At 32.9% G+C, this 18,437-nt stretch overlaps 1 protein-coding gene and 1 pseudogene across 7 annotated transcripts; one reads left to right on the forward strand and one right to left on the reverse strand.

Moving 5' to 3' along the window:
- Positions 1 to 57: 57 nt before the first annotated feature.
- LOC148606984 (uncharacterized) lies at positions 58 to 17,926 on the forward strand. 7 transcript variants are annotated; one of them, XM_088544742.1, is made up of 14 exons: positions 58 to 139; positions 1,497 to 1,625; positions 5,497 to 5,634; positions 6,237 to 6,407; positions 8,995 to 9,114; positions 9,675 to 9,740; positions 10,414 to 10,527; positions 11,872 to 11,985; positions 12,585 to 12,635; positions 13,199 to 13,285; positions 14,116 to 14,247; positions 15,840 to 15,862; positions 16,678 to 16,814; positions 17,823 to 17,926. In XM_088544742.1, exons 4-13 carry the CDS (start codon positions 6,318 to 6,320, stop codon positions 16,745 to 16,747), a joined length of 867 nt encoding a protein of 288 aa, XP_088400868.1. In that variant the 5' UTR covers positions 58 to 139; positions 1,497 to 1,625; positions 5,497 to 5,634; positions 6,237 to 6,317; the 3' UTR covers positions 16,748 to 16,814; positions 17,823 to 17,926. The 7 variants fall into 7 exon arrangements, with proteins under 7 accessions (XP_088400868.1, XP_088400871.1, XP_088400875.1 ...); XM_088544745.1 differs by lacking the exons at positions 58 to 139; positions 11,872 to 11,985 and having other exon boundaries at positions 203 to 1,625; XM_088544744.1 differs by lacking the exons at positions 58 to 139; positions 9,675 to 9,740 and having other exon boundaries at positions 213 to 1,625.
- Positions 4,540 to 5,240, reverse strand: LOC148606985 (uncharacterized; annotated as a pseudogene).
- Positions 17,927 to 18,437: the final 511 nt, after the last annotated feature.

Here is an 18,437-nt window from a genome sequence, read left to right on the forward strand (position 1 = left end):
TCGAACATTATTCTGCAGACTAAAGATTTTTTTATTTGGTACGACTAGAATTTAGGACGAGTTAAAATGTAGCCGATGGTTAGTGCTTTCCCTGTTAATCGGTTCCAGGTCAATGTTTTCATGTGTTTAAAAAAAATAGGTACAATTTGTTCCTTTTTGTACATTAACACACTTTATCGTTTATAAATTACAGACCACAGAAAGGGTTTTTAAGTATATGCTGAGAGGAAATGTGCCAAAACTACTTGCTCCCATGATCCCATTTGCTTTTGTTACTTTGTATTGTAATTTGTATGTATGATTTTGGTTACTTTATGTTCTTTGTTGTGTATTTCTGTTTTCCAAGTCAGGTTTTTTGTCCCTGGATTACATTCTTTTGATTACGGCTATAATCTTGGTTCCCTTGAATCGGCTTGATTACTCTTACCCAACATGTTGGTCATCTAATATATATTAACAAGAAAAGGGTTATCCCAGATTTGGGTTGTGGGGGGAGGGCTCACTTCTACTCACTCTTTCTTCAAATAAAATAAAACACATTCTCATTTTCAGTGAGACATCACACTTTAATTGGATGGGATAAATAAAGCCATTATTGGCAGAAAGGAATTTAAATTGTCCAGAATTACAGAAGCTGTTCGAAAAATGTACATTGTACCAATACCAAAAGAGAATTACTATTTTCTGCCATGTAATCACTCAACAAATGATGCATCTCTTACAAAAATGGGAATTTTTCAGACCCTTCTATAAGTTAACATGATCTTCCCTGTATCAATTTGATCTGATAGAGCAGTGAATAGCGAATAGAATTGTCACATTCTGAGACCACCTGCACAAAGTTCAGCGCCCTAGACGACTCGGCCAGCTAGGCTATATAAAAATATAGCTCTCGCTGGCCGGGTCATTCCTCCTCGTAGGATAATCTAGGGCTGTAACTTTGTATACGATGTATGGTTGTACGGACAGCTCATCTAGCTATTGTTATGTAGGATAGAGGATTAAATTAACGATACATGTCACAACAAATCAATATTATATATACGATTGCTTTGTCTGAAAGTGAACTACTGTACTGTGACCTTGACATCGCTAGACAAACGAGGTTCCCTAATGGCACTTATTATGTGATCTACGAGGACATGAAAGTGCAGAAAAAGTTTTGTTTCGATTTTTGTTATGAACAACATGATAAGTCCTCAATTTTTATTTTCCTGGAAAAATGTTAAGAAGTTCCATATTTTGGCAGAATAACCAGAAAAGCAGTAATTTCCTAAGGGAAGTAAATCTCATGATTTTCTTTTCATCACACTTTCATGGTGATGATGTATATATAGCTACATTTTTTTGTATATGTAGTTTTCAAGATGTCAAATGTTTCATAAAATATTTAAGGAGGAAGATACATTTACATTTTTGTACTTGTATTTTCCTTTTCTGTGAATTTTTATTTCCTTTACATCTAAGCCTTTGTTTTTAATCTTTTATACATGCAGTTACTGAAATTTAAATGAAATATGCCCAGAAAAGCTTCAAAATGTTTTGCTACAAGGAGAAGGGAACAACGAGAAAGAATGAGGCAAAGAAGACAGTCCCTCCGAGAAATATCAGAGCAGAAAAATCAGGTATTTAACATTTGTCAGTAGATCTGAAGATTATAAACAAAACATGTACAATGTACAACTAAGAATTTGTTTATTGACCTACATTTACATTGATAGCAATAACTGTTAGTTTGCATTTTTTTCTAATGATAAAAAAGAATGTGTCAGCTATAAAGTGATTTCAGAGGGCACTTTAATATTTCTCTGTTTAAAGCTGCATTAGCTGTCATTTTCGTAAATTTTTGTTTCTGTTGAAATATACCTTAACTTTGAATTATTTCTACTAAATAGTACATTTCCTATACAATTTCATTTGATATCCACAAGTAAAATGCATTAAATACATGAAATAGGTGTCTATATCTTTATTGTCTAGCAAGACAAAAAATCGACTTAGATAAATCTGTATGCATATGACTTCTTGTGACCTTAATCCGAGCATGTGCTGTAAGGGTCGCCCCTTTAATAACAAATCTGATTGCAAAGCAAAATCGATTATTCAACTGTAAAGAAGATCGGCAGACTCAAGCAGTAAAAGAAAAAAGTTCGAATATAACGCAAGGATCCTTTTGAAATTTACATATTGTGACATAATGTGGCTGAAATATGGTCATTATTTATTTGAAAACTAATCAAGAAGTAGATGAAATGAAATGAAAACAAGACATGTGCTTACCTGTGTATCCCTTATTGTTATTTTTTTTTACAAATGTTAAAGTATTTTTAACCCAGGTGAATGTCCTGTTGGCAATCTTCGGAAGTAATGGCGAAAAATAATTAGATCAGAGCTACAGTCCTTGATCTGATCCACACAATGATTTGATGGATCAATGACCGTTGACTGATTGATCGCTGACGGATTGATGAACGGTTGACCGATCTGATCACAGTTTTGTTATGTAAAATGACATAAGATCTGTTTGATATAAAAGAAATGTGAAATAAAAGTATAAATTGATTACATTATGTAAATATATTTAAAATTGACAAAGAAAACAACAAAAAAACGTAAAATACAGTGACCGCTCTGTGGTCATATGATGTGAACACCGGTATAATGGATCTGTTTGACGTATCGATGACTGACTGAAAACTGATCGAGGATCGATAACCGATCGTAATTTTTGTTGCACGGATCAGTTCAGGTACTGTATCGATCTTCTCTACTTTAAAAAACGTTTTCACAATATTCTGTAGGTATTATCGACATTTATTGCTTTAATGGCATTACTACTAAATTATTTCATTGAATAAGCAAAATTCAGTAGAATCAAAACTGAGCAAATTTGGCAGCTAATGCAGCTTTAAGAAATACCTTTTTTTTGTAAATACAAGTGAGTTTTTAGTACATGTATATTGGATGGTTATTACTGAAGTAGTGTTTCATTTTTATCTGAAGGGCAGAGGACCAAGGTGATGCCCAGGTCTCCTCCTATTTTTAGTTATTTGAAAAGCCTGAAACACTGCTGTTGACACTCTATTACACCCTTATTAATTATTTTTTGTATATTCAGTTCTTTGTCTAATGATTTAAGTACCAGTCCATATAAAATTCAGACAATGCCTAATGTACAGGTGATTCATGGTGTAGAAAAAAAACAGTTACACTTAACAAGTGATGTTTTTTTGGTCTACATACATGTATGCTATATTTGTACATAACAGAAGTCCTTAGTTTATCCAGTTTGAGAAAACCATACATTGATCTCAAAATGAAATCAACCAAGGCAAACCAGATCAAGAACAATAACTCTTGTATGGTGCCAATTTTATACACAATCTACATGTATATAATTTTTATCTTGAAAGTGCAACAACCATATGATAAACTAAGACTAGTCTTGTGGTCTGTAACTGTTTCTGAATTCAAAATACTGTTGGTTTTGACATGCATGAATAATCTCCTGTCTGCTTTTGTTTAAATATTGTGTTTTATTGTAATGTGGGGCTAACTCTATATTTGAAATTAAAAAAAAATGTTTGGAAGGGAAATGCTTTGCTGTATTAGGTAACTGGCTGTCTTTAAAAATAAAAGAAGTTTATACAACTTTGTTTACATCGAAAGAAATTATTGCTTGAATTTTGGATTTAAGAAAAAAAGTAAAACGTTAATTTGCTAAAGTAATCCCAATTACGGGGGTTAGTCATGAACGGTTTTGCCAAAGCATAAGAAAATGATGTATTACGGGAATTTGATTGCTGTAAGCACATCAAAAGAAATCCAAAGTCAAAAGAAGAACTTAGTTTTTATGTTTTTAGTTACTAAAACATGATCTAAAAGAATTAGAACAAATATATTCACATCTCGATTTTTATTAAATGACCATTTGATAAGAGATGTGAATTTTTGGTTTATCAGATTATGTGGAAGTGAAGTATATAAACATGAAAAATCAAACATTTGAACAGATTCAAAAGATCCCACATGGGCATTTAATTTATCAAGCACTCCAAGTGAGTTTTCAACACTCCAAACTTAGTTCCACTTTTTTCATAAGCTTTGTACAAAAATTTATAATCAGATTATTTAAAATAGAAAGTCAAGTAGTAGAACAGTGATTTGAAGAGGAAATACATGATTTGTATTTAAGGTATCAGAATAAGTTACACATGTAGTAAAGATTATGTAGAATGCACTGTGAAGGCGTATTGACATTTTTATTTGCAATAGTAAATATGTAATTTATGTTAAACTATAGGTATCTCTGTCCCGTTCCAATTCATTTACAAGAACTAAATTCACATTTTTACAGAACCATAACTATAGAAAGAATCTTCAATCTTCAAATGCGTCACTTTGATGCAGATTTCCTAGTTTATTACTTGCATGTTTGTAATTAAGTAAACAAAGATATACTTTCACTCTTGCACTATGGTAGGTGGATGCTGCCAAAACAAATGATGGTAAAAATAAGATAAAATAAAATAAAATAAATTAAATGCAGAATGAATTGAACCTGTGTGTCTCATCATTGTAATCACCCAGAGCAGATTGATTGCATTGATACTGAATAGGGTGTCCATAATCCAAATTTAAGGATCCTGTTTTGAAATAAATGAAATGGCTCAGTTTTTCTCCTTCCGTATCATAATGATTAATGCAATCAATTAGTAATGCTCTAAAGTTTCAATGTCTCCACAAGTGCATTTATTATCCTCCACATACCTATTAATTATGTGTTAATATCCCTTTAGCTTAGAGTATCCTGATCTGAGTCCATTTCACAAAATAAAATGCTTCTTAGTTGGCTGGTCTCATTTCCTTTTGTGTTTGACCTGAGGGTGATGGTTATAGTATTTCCTACCCACTTCACTCATGTCCCATTGCTTCTGCCATATGATTGTTGCTGATGTCCTAGTGGCATTAGTTATATCTTGTTTGGTACTAACTATTGATGCTTTGTTGCTCTTGTCTGCATCTTTGGTGGCTGCTTCTGCAAGTCGATCTGCCTCTTCGTTGCCTTGGCTGTCTGCATGGCCTGGAGCCCTGTTAACATTTACCAAAATGACTTTATCCTCCAATTTTTTATTTCTAGCTTTGATTTTAGGAATTGTTTGCCTGTAATTTTCTGAATTCTAATGTAGAGTGATTATGCCAGTATCTACCTGTGGTTCTGTGAAAGCACTGTTGTTCATGGGATACCAATTTTCATGGTTTTCATGTTAAGGCCAAACCAGGAAATATGGTTCCCAAGGAAGAGGAGATTTCCTTTGATGAGTATACTTGAAACCTTAAAACCATGAATTCAAGAATCCTTAAACTTGTGTTACTTCCTTAATCCAGGAACATTGGTATCCAGGAATTAAAGTACTTTCACAGTATTTTTTTCCATTGTTATCAAATATTACTGGAAAAGGTTGATCCCAAACTACTGTTCTTTTTTTTAATTAGAAAATGAAGTTAAGAAGAATAAAGAGATATATTGCAGTTGCAGTGGAAAATAGGGAAATGACATGACAAATGTGACTAGAGAAAATTGGAAAGCTGCAAGACCTTAAGGACCTTGTGGAAAGCAGAGCAAATCCTAAGGTTTGTCATTTTTCCTTACTGATAAGGATTTTACCTGTCTGTGCCATTAACTTTTTCAGCTACTCAGCCTGAATAGTCAATTTCAGTAATTTTTCTTTACAACACAACTGAAATTCTGAGATGTTTCACTAGGTTGAATCTGTTTTTACTTGTCTCAGGCTTTGGGCTAGTGGCTAAAGTATGGACTGTTTTATGCCAGAATTTAAAGGAGTTTCTTTTGAAAGTCATTTATTTATAAGCCTCTGAAAGGACAAAAATATTTACTGTTGAAATTGACTCTTTGGAGTTAATGGAAAATTATGAAAAGAGATACAGAACATTTGTTTGATTTTATTTGTAGAGTGAGATAGCCTAATGTGAAGGTCAAAATTGAATGTTTATTTTTATCAATTTCTTAATGTTGTGAGGTCATCATTGTGAATGAACTACATGTACATGAAAAAAATGCATTTTTTTGTTGTTCTGTCTTGGATCATGCATGTCAAATGTTATTTTGAGTAAAAGTAGCTTTGTTCTTCACAGACAAAGCCTAAATTCATATTTAATACAAATGTAGTATAACATTGTATAAAGTTTAATTCATAAAATTTTTCTTTTTCTAGATTTCTCCCTTTAAGCTGAGACCATTGAAAAAACCTACAAGAATATATTTGCCAAGTAATACTAAGTTGAAGAAGTTGGCAATGAAGAAAAAAAGAACCCCTCTATCCAAGAGGATTGCTAGGAATAATCTAAAATCAAAAATGAAGGAGACGCCGTCTGAAAAATGGGAGGTAATGCTTGAATTAATGTTGGTGATTATGAAATGGGGATACATTCCATCCATGTTATTTTTGAGAAGATTTTTTATATGAAACCCAGGTCAGTGCTGTCATTTCATAACTTATGCTTGAGAATTCTGGTAATTACAACAGAAACATTGCATCAAAATGATCAAATATACATACTTCACGGGCAAGATATTTTCACATGACTTTCACCAGATTTAAGCATATCAATTTTGTGACAAATGTCACATGATATACATATGAATTGAGTTTTCACATGAATTTAACCTGAAGTTTTCACACCAAAATTATGTGAAGTGAAAAATCACATGAGCTTCACTTGACTGGTATTTCCCTGTGTAGTACAGTGAAGCAGTAAACCAGAATATTCAGAAAATATTACATACCGGTTGATATACATGTGAATATGAAATATTGCATTTGGATATTTCTGATACAGTTCTTTAATGGTTTAACCTTCCAACTTACACCATATACCATCCTCCCATTCCCTATTGAAAAATCCCCATCCCACAAGTTTAAATTTTATATTTTTAGTGTATTTGACATTTACACTATTATTTTTAGTAGAATTTAATACATTTTTCATATCAATAAATACTAAAAAATCTACTTTCCTCATCCTGTCCATTCAAAATCCCCATTCCCCCATATACCATAGACAAGGAAATTTTTCCCATACAAGTACAGTACATATTTTGTCTCAGTAAGACTGAAAATTTATTCACTACTCTTATTAAAATTAACAATGCTGCCTTAAAAGTTAGTGCCAGCACATTGTTGTTTTAATACACTGTCTTCTGAACAAATGTATTATAATTATAATGCTTGTTATTAACACTTTAAGGGATTAAAGTGAATTTTGGCAGAGTGTTTATAATACAATGGGAAAGCTAATTTTTATTTCCTTCATTGTTTTTTTTTTTTTATATTTTTTTGAACTTTTGTGACTTAGAAATCAAAATCAAATTGAGGGATTAATGTTTTCTTAAAAGATGTGTTTGCTTGTCAAATTTCTAACTCGAAATGTTGACTAATTTTGTAAATACATGTACCATATGGCGGGGTTTTTTTTTGCAACTTTTAAGCCAACAGATACACTCACAAAAATTTGGCGTTTCTTACCGGATATTTTGGTGGATGATAAGCGATACACTAAATATTTAAGCCAGGACTAAATTTTTGCATTTTTTAAATAAACAACTAAAATACAGAAATAAGTACTGATACCCTGCAAAAATTACCTGCTTTACCGTATAAGTGGTTTTTTTTCCACGTGTGGTAAATTTCACATTTTTGTTCAAAAACTGGGTGAGCTTTTTTTAAGCATAATCTAATTTTTCGTGGAAGACAAACAGTTCATTGAATACCAAATTCTCTGGTAATCAATGAGAATGACTCAATGAGGAACAATCACCAGCAGAAGACCACATTGTGGTGTGGAAAATGCGTATTTATTCATTATTTAGCTTTTCAATAAAAGGTTTTTTTATGTTTTATGTTTTCCTATGTTTGAAAACCATTTTTGATTAAAATACTGTGATGTATTGGATTCATTCCTTTTTTATGTCCCTGAATCAATGAGTCAGCTAAAATGTTTACATTTCCTGTTAGTATGCTGTTTGTTTGTTTGTTTGGGTATAACGTCCGAGCAGCAATATTTCAGCTATATTCAGATGATGAACATGAAATTGATGATAAAATGAACATGAAATGATGATGAAATGAAAAAGGGATGGGACACAAGGACAATGGGGTCGACAAATTTTGATTGCCACTGGAAATAGGGAGAGGTGGGTAGGGTCCGGCAATTTAGCCTCCTGTGGCGGAACCTATGGTTTCTACTCCGGGAGAATACCACAGTAGGGTTCTTTAACGTGCGAGGAACGTGGCATCTTTCCCAACACGGTGCACCACTATGGTTTGCGGTCAGGTTTTCCATATTATAGCCTGACAACCCCAGCATGTAACACACCAGGGATACCCCATTCCACTACCTGGGGCACACATCCCAGTTGCTCTGTGGGCAGAGCACCCTAGCCCCCAGCTAGGTTTCTGAACACTATTTAGTTGCCTTTTACGACAAGCTTAGCACTGCTGCAGGCCTATTCTTTTAACACCTGGACCTGCACGGGGCCTGTTAGTATGCAAACCAGGGGTTTCACTAAAATACTGGCTTCAAATCAGACAGTTTATGAAAAAGATAAGAGAGTGTTTTTTGAGAGAAAAAGAAGCTGAAGAAGGTTTGTTAATACCATGAAATTCAAGAAATGGCATTGATGGATAAAACGACTATGAAAAAGATGTTAAATTTTATATGTTTATTTGAAATAAAACGGCTCTCAACAATACAAAATATTTCATGTGATTTGATTTTTGTGTTCCAACTTTGACGGCAAATATAGCAAAAATTAAATTGTTGCAAAAATAACCACTTATACGGTACTGTATGCCAAATATTATCATCACTTAACAGGTCTGTGTACAGACTGTCAGCTCAAAAATGAAGGCTTGAATGATAACCAATGTATTGAAATTCATGTATTTACATCAAGCTTTTATTACCTTTCAGTGGCTGAACTATGGCTTCAGTAAGAAAGATATGCTGCAGTGTGAAGAGGTCATGTACACAGTTGGAGTAAAACTGATGGGGAAAAAAATGAGGAAGAGATTCATGTTTGAGAATCAAATGGTATATAAGGCTATTCAATGTCTATTTCCTGGTTCTCATTCCATATTTGACAAAGGGTTTAATTTATACCCCTCTCAATGAGTTGGTGGTATATCGGAATCACATTGTCTGTCCATCCAAATTCTATGGCATTTATCTTGCTCCCAATGGATGGATGGATTGATTTTAAATTTGGTGTGTGTCTTTATATAGCTGGGGTATGCCTTGTAAGCAATTCAGGGTGCTGTTTGATATCAAGTTCCTGTTCCATGGGGTTTTGCTTTTTTCATGATTTTTCACTTTATGGAATGATACAGAAACTTTTCGCCACAAAAACTTGGCATCCAATAAATGGATTGATTTCAAATTTGGTGTGTTGTTTCATATAGATGGGCCATACATATCATTGGTTTTGTTTGCTCTCTAATATTAACACACTGTGGTTGTATTCCTAGCACAACAAGGAATGAAACTTCATGTTAGTATCTCGGATGGTATTTCCCCCAGATATTGTGAATTTGATGAAGTAATTTATCTACATTCCATGCATACATGACTGTCTATTTTGTTTTCATCTACAGGAAAAATCTACTCCTGTTGAGGAACCAAAGAAACCCAGACAACCAAATAAATTAAGTCTTATTAAAGCAAGTATAATTTTTTATTGTTTTTTATTTTTTTTTGTAAGCAATCATTGTAATCAGTGTACTTTGAATCATGATTTACGTATTCATATTAAATTACATGTCCTTGTACAAACTAGGCAAATAAGGTAAATAAAATCTTTGTTTTTGTTTTTGTTTTTTTTTTGTTATTGTTTTTTTTTAGGTTTTTTTATACATATATAACCCTATAGGGTTTGTAAGTCTTGTTCTATTTTTTTTTCCCTTACCATAATGATTTAGAACATATTGAAATCTATAGACGGATCTGTATTTTATTGTTTACTTAATTATCCATAGATGCTGCATGACCATGCCAAATCTATTTATTGCTTTTCTTTGCATTTTTATAATGCAGAAGTAGATTATCATATTTTTACACAGAAAGATGCTAGTTTTTAATACTGAATGCAATGCTCTGTAAATATCAAATTTCCATGCCTTTGAATGGTAGATTAGGACCTAATCTCTACACTGCTTCTTCAGATCATGTTTTTTAAAATACAGGGAAGATAAAAAATCTTCCATAGGATGTTGGAACTCTTGGCCCTTCTCTTAGTGGGCTTTGAAAGTATGTGTGTGTGTACTTTGAAAAGCACTGTGCATGAAGGGAAGCATTTCTGTTGAATTAAATGTGTGTTTTACCTTATTTTATTAGGATCCATCATTAAGGAAAATCAAAAGTGGTCATATTAAATTGAAAACAATAGAGAGGAAGACCAAACCTTCAGTGAAGAAAGAAAATAGAAAAGAGTTGAAAGAAAAACAAAGGGTTTGTGAGAAAGAGAATTTCATACTAAAAGTCTGTCTTAAAACAACCTTAGGGCTATTCCAAGAAATAAGTGTATGGGATGGTTGGACAGCACATTTTTTTTTATACCCCAACACCCATAGAATTAAAATTAAATTTTCATAAGAAAGAGTTGCTATATATGCCTAGAAATACCCCCCAACAATTTTTTAAAAATGCTGTCCAACCCCCCTATACATTTTTTCCTGGATAGCCTTTATAGAAATACTAATCTAATTAGCGTATGTCATTTCATGCATTGTGATTGGTTGTTCACCTTCTACAGCCTCTTGATGACAACAGCGTAAATTCCATATACATATCATAAACAAACATGTCTCCCATCACTTAAATAAATTAGAACTAAGTTAAGGCTAGAAACAGTATTATCTGATTTATTAGGGGCCCGCCTCAGGCGGGTCATCCTATAGTGATCATTCTGTCAGTCTCTCCGTAACAAATTTGTGTCCGCTCTACATCTAGAGAACTGTTATGATTTTATACTTTATACTATAATGTATATTAACCAACACCAGAGGGTGTGTCATAATGTATATTCAACTTCTAGGTCAAAGGTCTCTATATCTTGAGAACAGTTATGATTTCAAAGTTTATACTTAACACATACATGTATATTAACTAACACCAGAGGGTGTCTCATTATGTATGTACAACTTCCTAAGTCAACGGTCAAGGTTAAAAACTTTGGTTTCGGTTGACAACATAACGAGACTATGTAATAACTTCAAATAATGCTTCATATCAGCTCATTTACCACATGTTATTGACAGCGGGGCCCACAGAGATGGCTCCCATCTCAATGATATCTAGTTCCATTCATTTTTGACATCATATTGTCAAAACAACAGTTGTGAAAGAACATGTTTATCAGCATGATCAGTAGCACTTTTTACTTTGAATATTGAAATTTACAACCATGTTATTTTGTCAATTGAATGCTGCCATATGCTATGTCAATTTCACTAAATGATAGTCTGAAAGAAAAAAAAAACAATAAATACATTTCAGATAGTTTGGGATTGGAATTATGAGGATTAAATACTGTTTTCCAGAGTTTATGGATGTGTAAAATCAAACCATTTTATAATTTAATTTCAGTATCAAAATTTAGCATGCAAATCATTAAAAAAATGACAATGATTTTAGTCATATTACAAAATTTTGTCTATGAGATGGTGGATAAAATTTTTCATCCAATCAGAAAGCATGCTACATCAGAAACTGAATTATCAACTTATGCTGAAAATGTGCATGAAGGGAATCATTTCTGTTTAATTAAATGTGTGTTTTACCTTATTTTATTAGGATCCATCATTAAGGAAAATTATAAGTGGTCATATTAAATTGGAAACAATAGAGAAGAAGAACAAACCTTCAGTGAGGAAAGAAAATAGAAAAGAGTTGAAAGAAAAGCAAAGGGTTTGTAATAAAGAGAATTTCATATTGCTTAATACTAAAAATCTGTCTTAAAACAACCTTAGGGCTATTTCAAGAAAAATGTGTATGGGATGGTTGGACAGCACATTTTTTTATATCCCACCGCCCACAGAATTGAAGTTAAATGTTCATAAGAAAGAATTACTATATATGCCTAGAAATACCCCCAACAATTTTTTTAAAAATGCTGTCCAACCCCCCTATACATTTTTGCCTGGATAGCCTTTATAGAAATACAATGTATAGTGAATCTTGTCTGAAACAAACCTGTTTAAATTCAACATGCGATAATTCCAATCTAATTAGCATATGTCATTTCAGGCATTATCATTAATTGTTCATCTTCAAAGGCCTCTTTAATGACAACAATGTAAATTTTGTATACATATCGTAAACAAACATGTCTACCATCCCTTAATTAGATTAGAGCCAGTAAAAGGCTTGAGACAGAATAATCTGCTTTGTTCCATTCATTTACACATCATATATTAAGTCAGATTTGATGGATGAGAAAGAATTATGCTATGAACTGATTAAATTTGCACTTTCAAATCATGTGCTTTTTTTGTTGATAATTACAGATCCTGAAAAATCAACCAGAAGTCAGACTTGTAAGGGTGACAGATGAAATGGTATTATCAATAATTGATATGAACATGAACGTAAAAGAGGGTGTTATGCTTCAATTACTCATGAAGGACATTTAATTTTATCACAATATCATGTAACATCATGTCCTGTATCTGAAATAGCCAGTAACACCATGCCCTGTCTCTGCAATAACCAGTAACATCATGCCCTGTCTGCAATTACCAGTAACACCATGCCCTGTCTCTGCAATAACCAGTAACATCATGCCCTGTCTGCAATTACCAGTAACATCATGTCCTGTCTGCAATAACCAGTAACACCATGTCCTGTATCTGAAATAACCAGTAACATGATGTCCTGTATCTGAAATAACCAGTAACACCATGTCCTGTATCTGAAATAACCAGTATCAACAATAATCAGTAACATCATGCCCCCATAGATTCCATATCCTTTTTGTAATAAATTGGCAATTTCATGAAAATATGCCAGACAGGAATAATTTAACACAATTACTTAATTGCAATGCTTAATTTGATAAAAAAAAAAAAAACAGTGGTTACCGAATACAAAATATAAATTCAAATAATGAACTTATTTCTAGGTACAATCTGCACCTAAAGAAAACATTGAAAGATCTCCAAAGAAACAAAGAAGAAGTGAACAGGGCCAAAGAGGAAATATACATACGGTATGGAAAATGTTGATTTTTTTATGATTCATATACTTTTGTCTGTAAGATGAAGTGAGCGAACTTAGGCTAGTTTTACGTGTAATTATATAAACATTTGATCTGTTTTTACTTGCATCATAAACTGTAAAGGTAGGTCTAATAGCCTCTCTAAGCCTTTCATCTGTCTGTCCGTCATATTTGTGTACCTACTTAGTGTAATCGAGTGGCAGATCCAGTGGGGTTTTAGTGTGATGGACCGCCCCCTTTATTTGGAAAGTTTTGTTTATTTTGAAATACTAATTTTGGGCAAAAATGAGCAAATGGTATCCTGGAACCCCCCTTTTCTGGACCCCACCTTTTCAAAGTTTCTGGATCCACCCCTGTAATCATTCACTCCAAAAGTGTAAAACACATTTTATTCAAACATTACATATTATTTGTATACATATTGAAGATATGCATCTGTTATAATGGACAAATTTGACAAGTGATTTATATACGCTTTTATCTGCTGAACAAAACTGATAATTATTTGACAGAATCCCAAAAACAAAACAAAACTCAAAAGAACATTAGCACAACTACTTTTAAAAGGTTCATGGCAATCGGTGGTTGACCTAGGCCATGATGAATTTTATTGTACTTCAGGATGTTCGCTGCTTATCTTCAGTAATTTTTGCCAGATTTTTTGACTCCTTTGGTTTTATCCATTCCATAGCATAACTATTTTTTTCCAGTGTCCTCGTCTTTTCTTTTGTAGTTTCATTAAAAATTGAAACCTTTGTTATTTTTTTCTGAATGAAAGTATATTTTGTAATTCAAATTAATGTATATTTCACAAATTTCAGTCAACTTTACAAGTATTGAATAGTGTTCAGATGTGTCAAGTTACATTATCAGATGCACCTAAGAGTGAATGTGATCCAAAGAAGCGAAGACCTTGTGGGGATCTTAGTAATTGTATAAATAGGAGGCTCAGAGTTGAGTGTAATCCTCAAGGGTGTGTCGGGCAGGGAAAAAATGTTTAAATCAACAATTTAAGTGGAAGGAATATCTTGAAATGGAGACATTTAGAATTCATCCAAAAAGGCTAGGACTAGGGCTACGAACAAAAGTTCCTATTAAAAAGGTAAATCTATTGTAGTCTGTAAAAAATGTATTTGGATTTAAGATTTTTCATTGGGTTTGTTTTAGTTTGCCCATGTTTTGGTTGAGTAATTTGCCCATGTTTTGTTTGAGTAGTTTGCCCATGTTTTGGTTGAGTTATTTGCTTGTGTTTTGGTTGAGTTATTTTCCCATGTTTTGGTTGAGTTATTTGTCCATGTTTTGGTTGAGTTATTTGCCCATATTTTGGTTGAGTTATTTGGTACTTTGATTTGGTATATCCATCTGTTAGTTCACATGTTATATTTTTACTTTTTAATGTAAAAGAAGGGTTTAAAAAAAGTTTTCCAATTCTTTGTTCCCTGACACAACTCAGCAGACAGTCAGACTTGACCTGTCTGTTCTTCCGTAAGTGTGAGTGTCTGTCACACCCTTAAGTGCTCTCACACCTACATTTATCAATGGATTATGTACTAAATGGTACTGTCATGAATATATTTGATAATCGGGAAAGTCTGTGATAATTAATTAATGATTTGAAGGTGGGAAATGTCAAGGAATATTATTACTATGGTGTTATGTCTAATACCTGAGCAGGGAAAGAGAATACTGTTCTCCTGTATCATTCAAAATTTTAGGTATTTTAAACATAATAAAAAGGAATGAAATTTTGAACATTAAAAAAGGGATAGGCATGTCATGTGCTTAAGAGAAGCTATTTATTAGAAATACTTTTGTGGATTTTTGACGAAGAAATGTGATATGATCAGGAGCGTATCCAAAATTTCAGATTATGGGATGTTAATATAAGAAATTGCAAAGTAAAGCCAGATTTAAAAAACGAAATTGAGTAAATCTTAGGGAAAATCATTACCTCAAGCAAAAACAATTACATTCTTTTTAATTTCTTTTTAATTTTAGTGTAAAAGGGAAAATCAAGATGCAATTCATGCAAAAATAAACCTTTTAGCTCATCTAGCTGTATGCCGTTTGAGCTATCACCATCACTTGGCGTCCGTTGTCGTTAACAATTTTTCATAACTGTTCTTCTCTGAAACTACTTGATCAATTAGAATTAAACTTGGTATGAATGTTTCTTTGCATAGAACTGATGTGGGGATGTTTAATCTGTCGAAAAACATGGCCGTTGTTACTAAAAATAAAACATAGGGGTCAGACACAAGTTTTTGCCATATTTCTCCAAGACTGTCAGGTTTAGCAAAATTCTGACATAGGGAATAATGTTCAACGTAATGACATCTATGTGTTGTAAATCTGTTTAGCCATGTTGGATTTATTGCCCTTATTCCATTGCTATAGGAATTTTATCCCCCCCCCCCCCCAAAAAAAAAATGATCACTTTTAAAAAAATAGAATGTTGCTTATCGCATCAGGTGATCAGTTCAGGTTCTTTAGAGCCTCTAGTTAACCTTAACATAATTTCAAGATTTTATTTCTTATATTCCAGGGGCAGTTTGTGAATGAATACAGGTATGTTGATGTTAAAGTGACAAGATACAAATACCTGTCCAAGTAAGAGTCGGGCAGATGGTGATATACCTAAATATTTTTGCCAACCTTTTTTAATAGGTGAAGTAGAGTCATCACACCTACAGAACTCTTTTGACTCAAAAACGTGAAATTATGCTTTAATAAGGGAAATACAAGGTATTAGGAAGTCTCTTTTTTTACTATTTGTTTCAAAGTTAATGATTCTTGTTCACATAAAAAGAATGAAGTCTTTCCAGTATGTCATTCATGGCTTTGATATGGATGAAGCAAGTCAGGACATTGTGAATCAGCCAAATTTTATTTTCTTATGGAAAAGCTGATAGCAGAAACAACCCTCATATGTTTTTCAGTTAGATTCTATATAATAATAAAAATGATTGGAGTATTGTAAATGGGAAATTTTTTTGGTAGTTTTATTTTCATGCCAAGATCCATAACGCAAAATTTAAACTGTGAGTAATATTTTCTTCTAAGAACATTACAGTGCAATTTGAAGAATGATCGTGAATTTAAAACTGCATGAAAGCAGATTTATAACAGAACCCACAAAATTTCACAAAATATGACCATAACTTAACTACACATCAGAGGATTTTGCATGGTTGTCAATTTTCAGTGGCAGAACCAGAGTGAGGGTTAGAAACACCCTTTTGTTGAAAAATTTTGGCAAAAATTAGCAAATGTTAGCTTGGACCCCCTTTGTCCCATTTTTATAATTTCTGAATCCACTTCTGAATATTCTGTTAAAATGTAAAATGATTATTAGGTTCTGAGTACTTATTGTTTATTTCAAGGTCAATAGATTCTGACCCAGAAGGAAGTCTCTCCAGGTATGTTAATCACAGTGATGATCCAAATCTATAGACACAGAGATGGACACTGAATGGTGAAGTTAGAGTTGGGTTGTTTGCCATTCAGGATATTGAAACAGGTACTAACAATTAGAAAGGGAAATAAAGGGCACCTGGATTCTAATTGTAGTCCAAAGAATATAATCCAAGGATATTAACAAGACTGGGACACACAACAATAAACATGAAAAAAGCCAAATAACATGAAAAAAAAGAAAAGTGAATTAGCAACTCATTAGTCATAATCCACTAAAAACTGACTCAATGAATTAGGTGCATGGGTATTGTAGTAAGTGTCATCTGCTTTTCTAGAAACACCCACGGAGTTGCTCATAAAATGTCAAGGTTTTTATTACCTGGTGACTAATTAAGTGTACTTAACTCCCATAAAATATAGCTCAATAATTAAACCAACAATGTTACTCGCAGTTTTAATTGTGATATTTCAAAAATGCACCTCAGATGATGCATTTTACGCATCAAAATTGTACACATTGTGTAAATACCTGACTAGTTTCCCGGAGCATTCATGTTCATCAATTTAAAGTGATGTTTGGATGTACTTGCAGTTGACTATAAAGAAGTTTTTAGGCCATTCATATTTAATTCTTAGGTCGTCAGGCCATTTTCATGAAAGCAAAATGCACTTTCAGTAATGCCTTTGACAGGAAAAAATTTGTATACATTTGGTAAACACATGACTAGTTTCCTGGAGTATTCATGTTCATCAATTTAAAGTTTTAAAGTGATGTGAAATTTAGGTGTACTTGCGGTTGGCTAAGAGGTATTTAGGCCATTCAAAGTTAATTTCTTGGTTCTCAGCCCCTTTCTTATGGAAATCAATGAAGAAGGGTGGCATTTAATTTTACCTTTTTTATTTCCTCAAAAAAAGTAATACAGATATTTTAATATTAATGATAGTCACAAAAAATGATAACAGAGGCGATTTTTTTATTTCATTGATAATTTGATAAAATATATAATTAAGGCCTTTGGAAGGCTCGAACACCATTTTTTTCTTCTGTTGGCCTAAAATCTATGCCACTGTCATTAAGTTCCACACACTTGATTTGATTTGTTTATTACAGGGACAGAATTAACCTTCAATCACAATTTTGATCATGATTGTTCAAATACACAGTGTTCACACAGTAATCTCAGTAATACTGATCCCACAGGCAGCAGAACAAAGGTAATATATGCTTAATTATCAGTGTAAAATACTGTGTATCTAGTGAATTATGTCTCCCCTCACTTTAGTGGTGAGTTATATTGTTTTTACCCTGTCCGTCTGCTTGTTTGTCTTTTATAAGCACAACTCCTCGGAAACTAGTGCAGCAAATTTCATGAAATTTTGTAGGTAGTTGGTACATGATATATAATTGTGCATATTACCTGGAATTTCGATCCACTGAATTTTAGGGAGGTACATTCTCCCTTGAACTTTGGAACAGAGGGAGACATTCATTTTCGTAAGCAAAAACACTTAAATTTCTTTTTGTGACTACTTGCACACTTAGCTTGCAGTAGCATGTTTGCCTCAAGTGATGGGTTGGGTTAGATCACCAGAAATAGTCAGTTACTGCTTCTATGCCAAGCAAGCAGAATTAATGACTATAGAGGGATTGGCTCAGAGTTAGAATGATATGCCCAAATGGGATATTCTATTTTTATACCTCCAACATACCTGTGGTCGCATCGAG

This window comes from Perna viridis, chromosome 9, assembly GCF_037379345.1.
Source record: "Perna viridis isolate PV_CMFRI_1.1 ecotype Kerala chromosome 9, ASM3737934v1, whole genome shotgun sequence".
Lineage (NCBI taxonomy): Eukaryota > Metazoa > Mollusca > Bivalvia > Mytilida > Mytilidae > Perna > Perna viridis.

Coding starts and splice junctions, on each gene's coding strand:
- LOC148606984 (XM_088544742.1), top strand. CDS start 6,318: ATGAAGAAAAAAAGAACCCCTCTATCCAAGAGGATTGCTAGGAATAAT. Junction 11,986..12,584: donor AGTTGAAAGAAAAGCAAAGG/GTTTGTAATAAA, acceptor TGATAATTACAG/ATCCTGAAAAATCAACCAGA. Junction 14,248..15,839: donor GTATAAATAGGAGGCTCAGA/GTTGAGTGTAAT, acceptor CTTATATTCCAG/GGGCAGTTTGTGAATGAATA.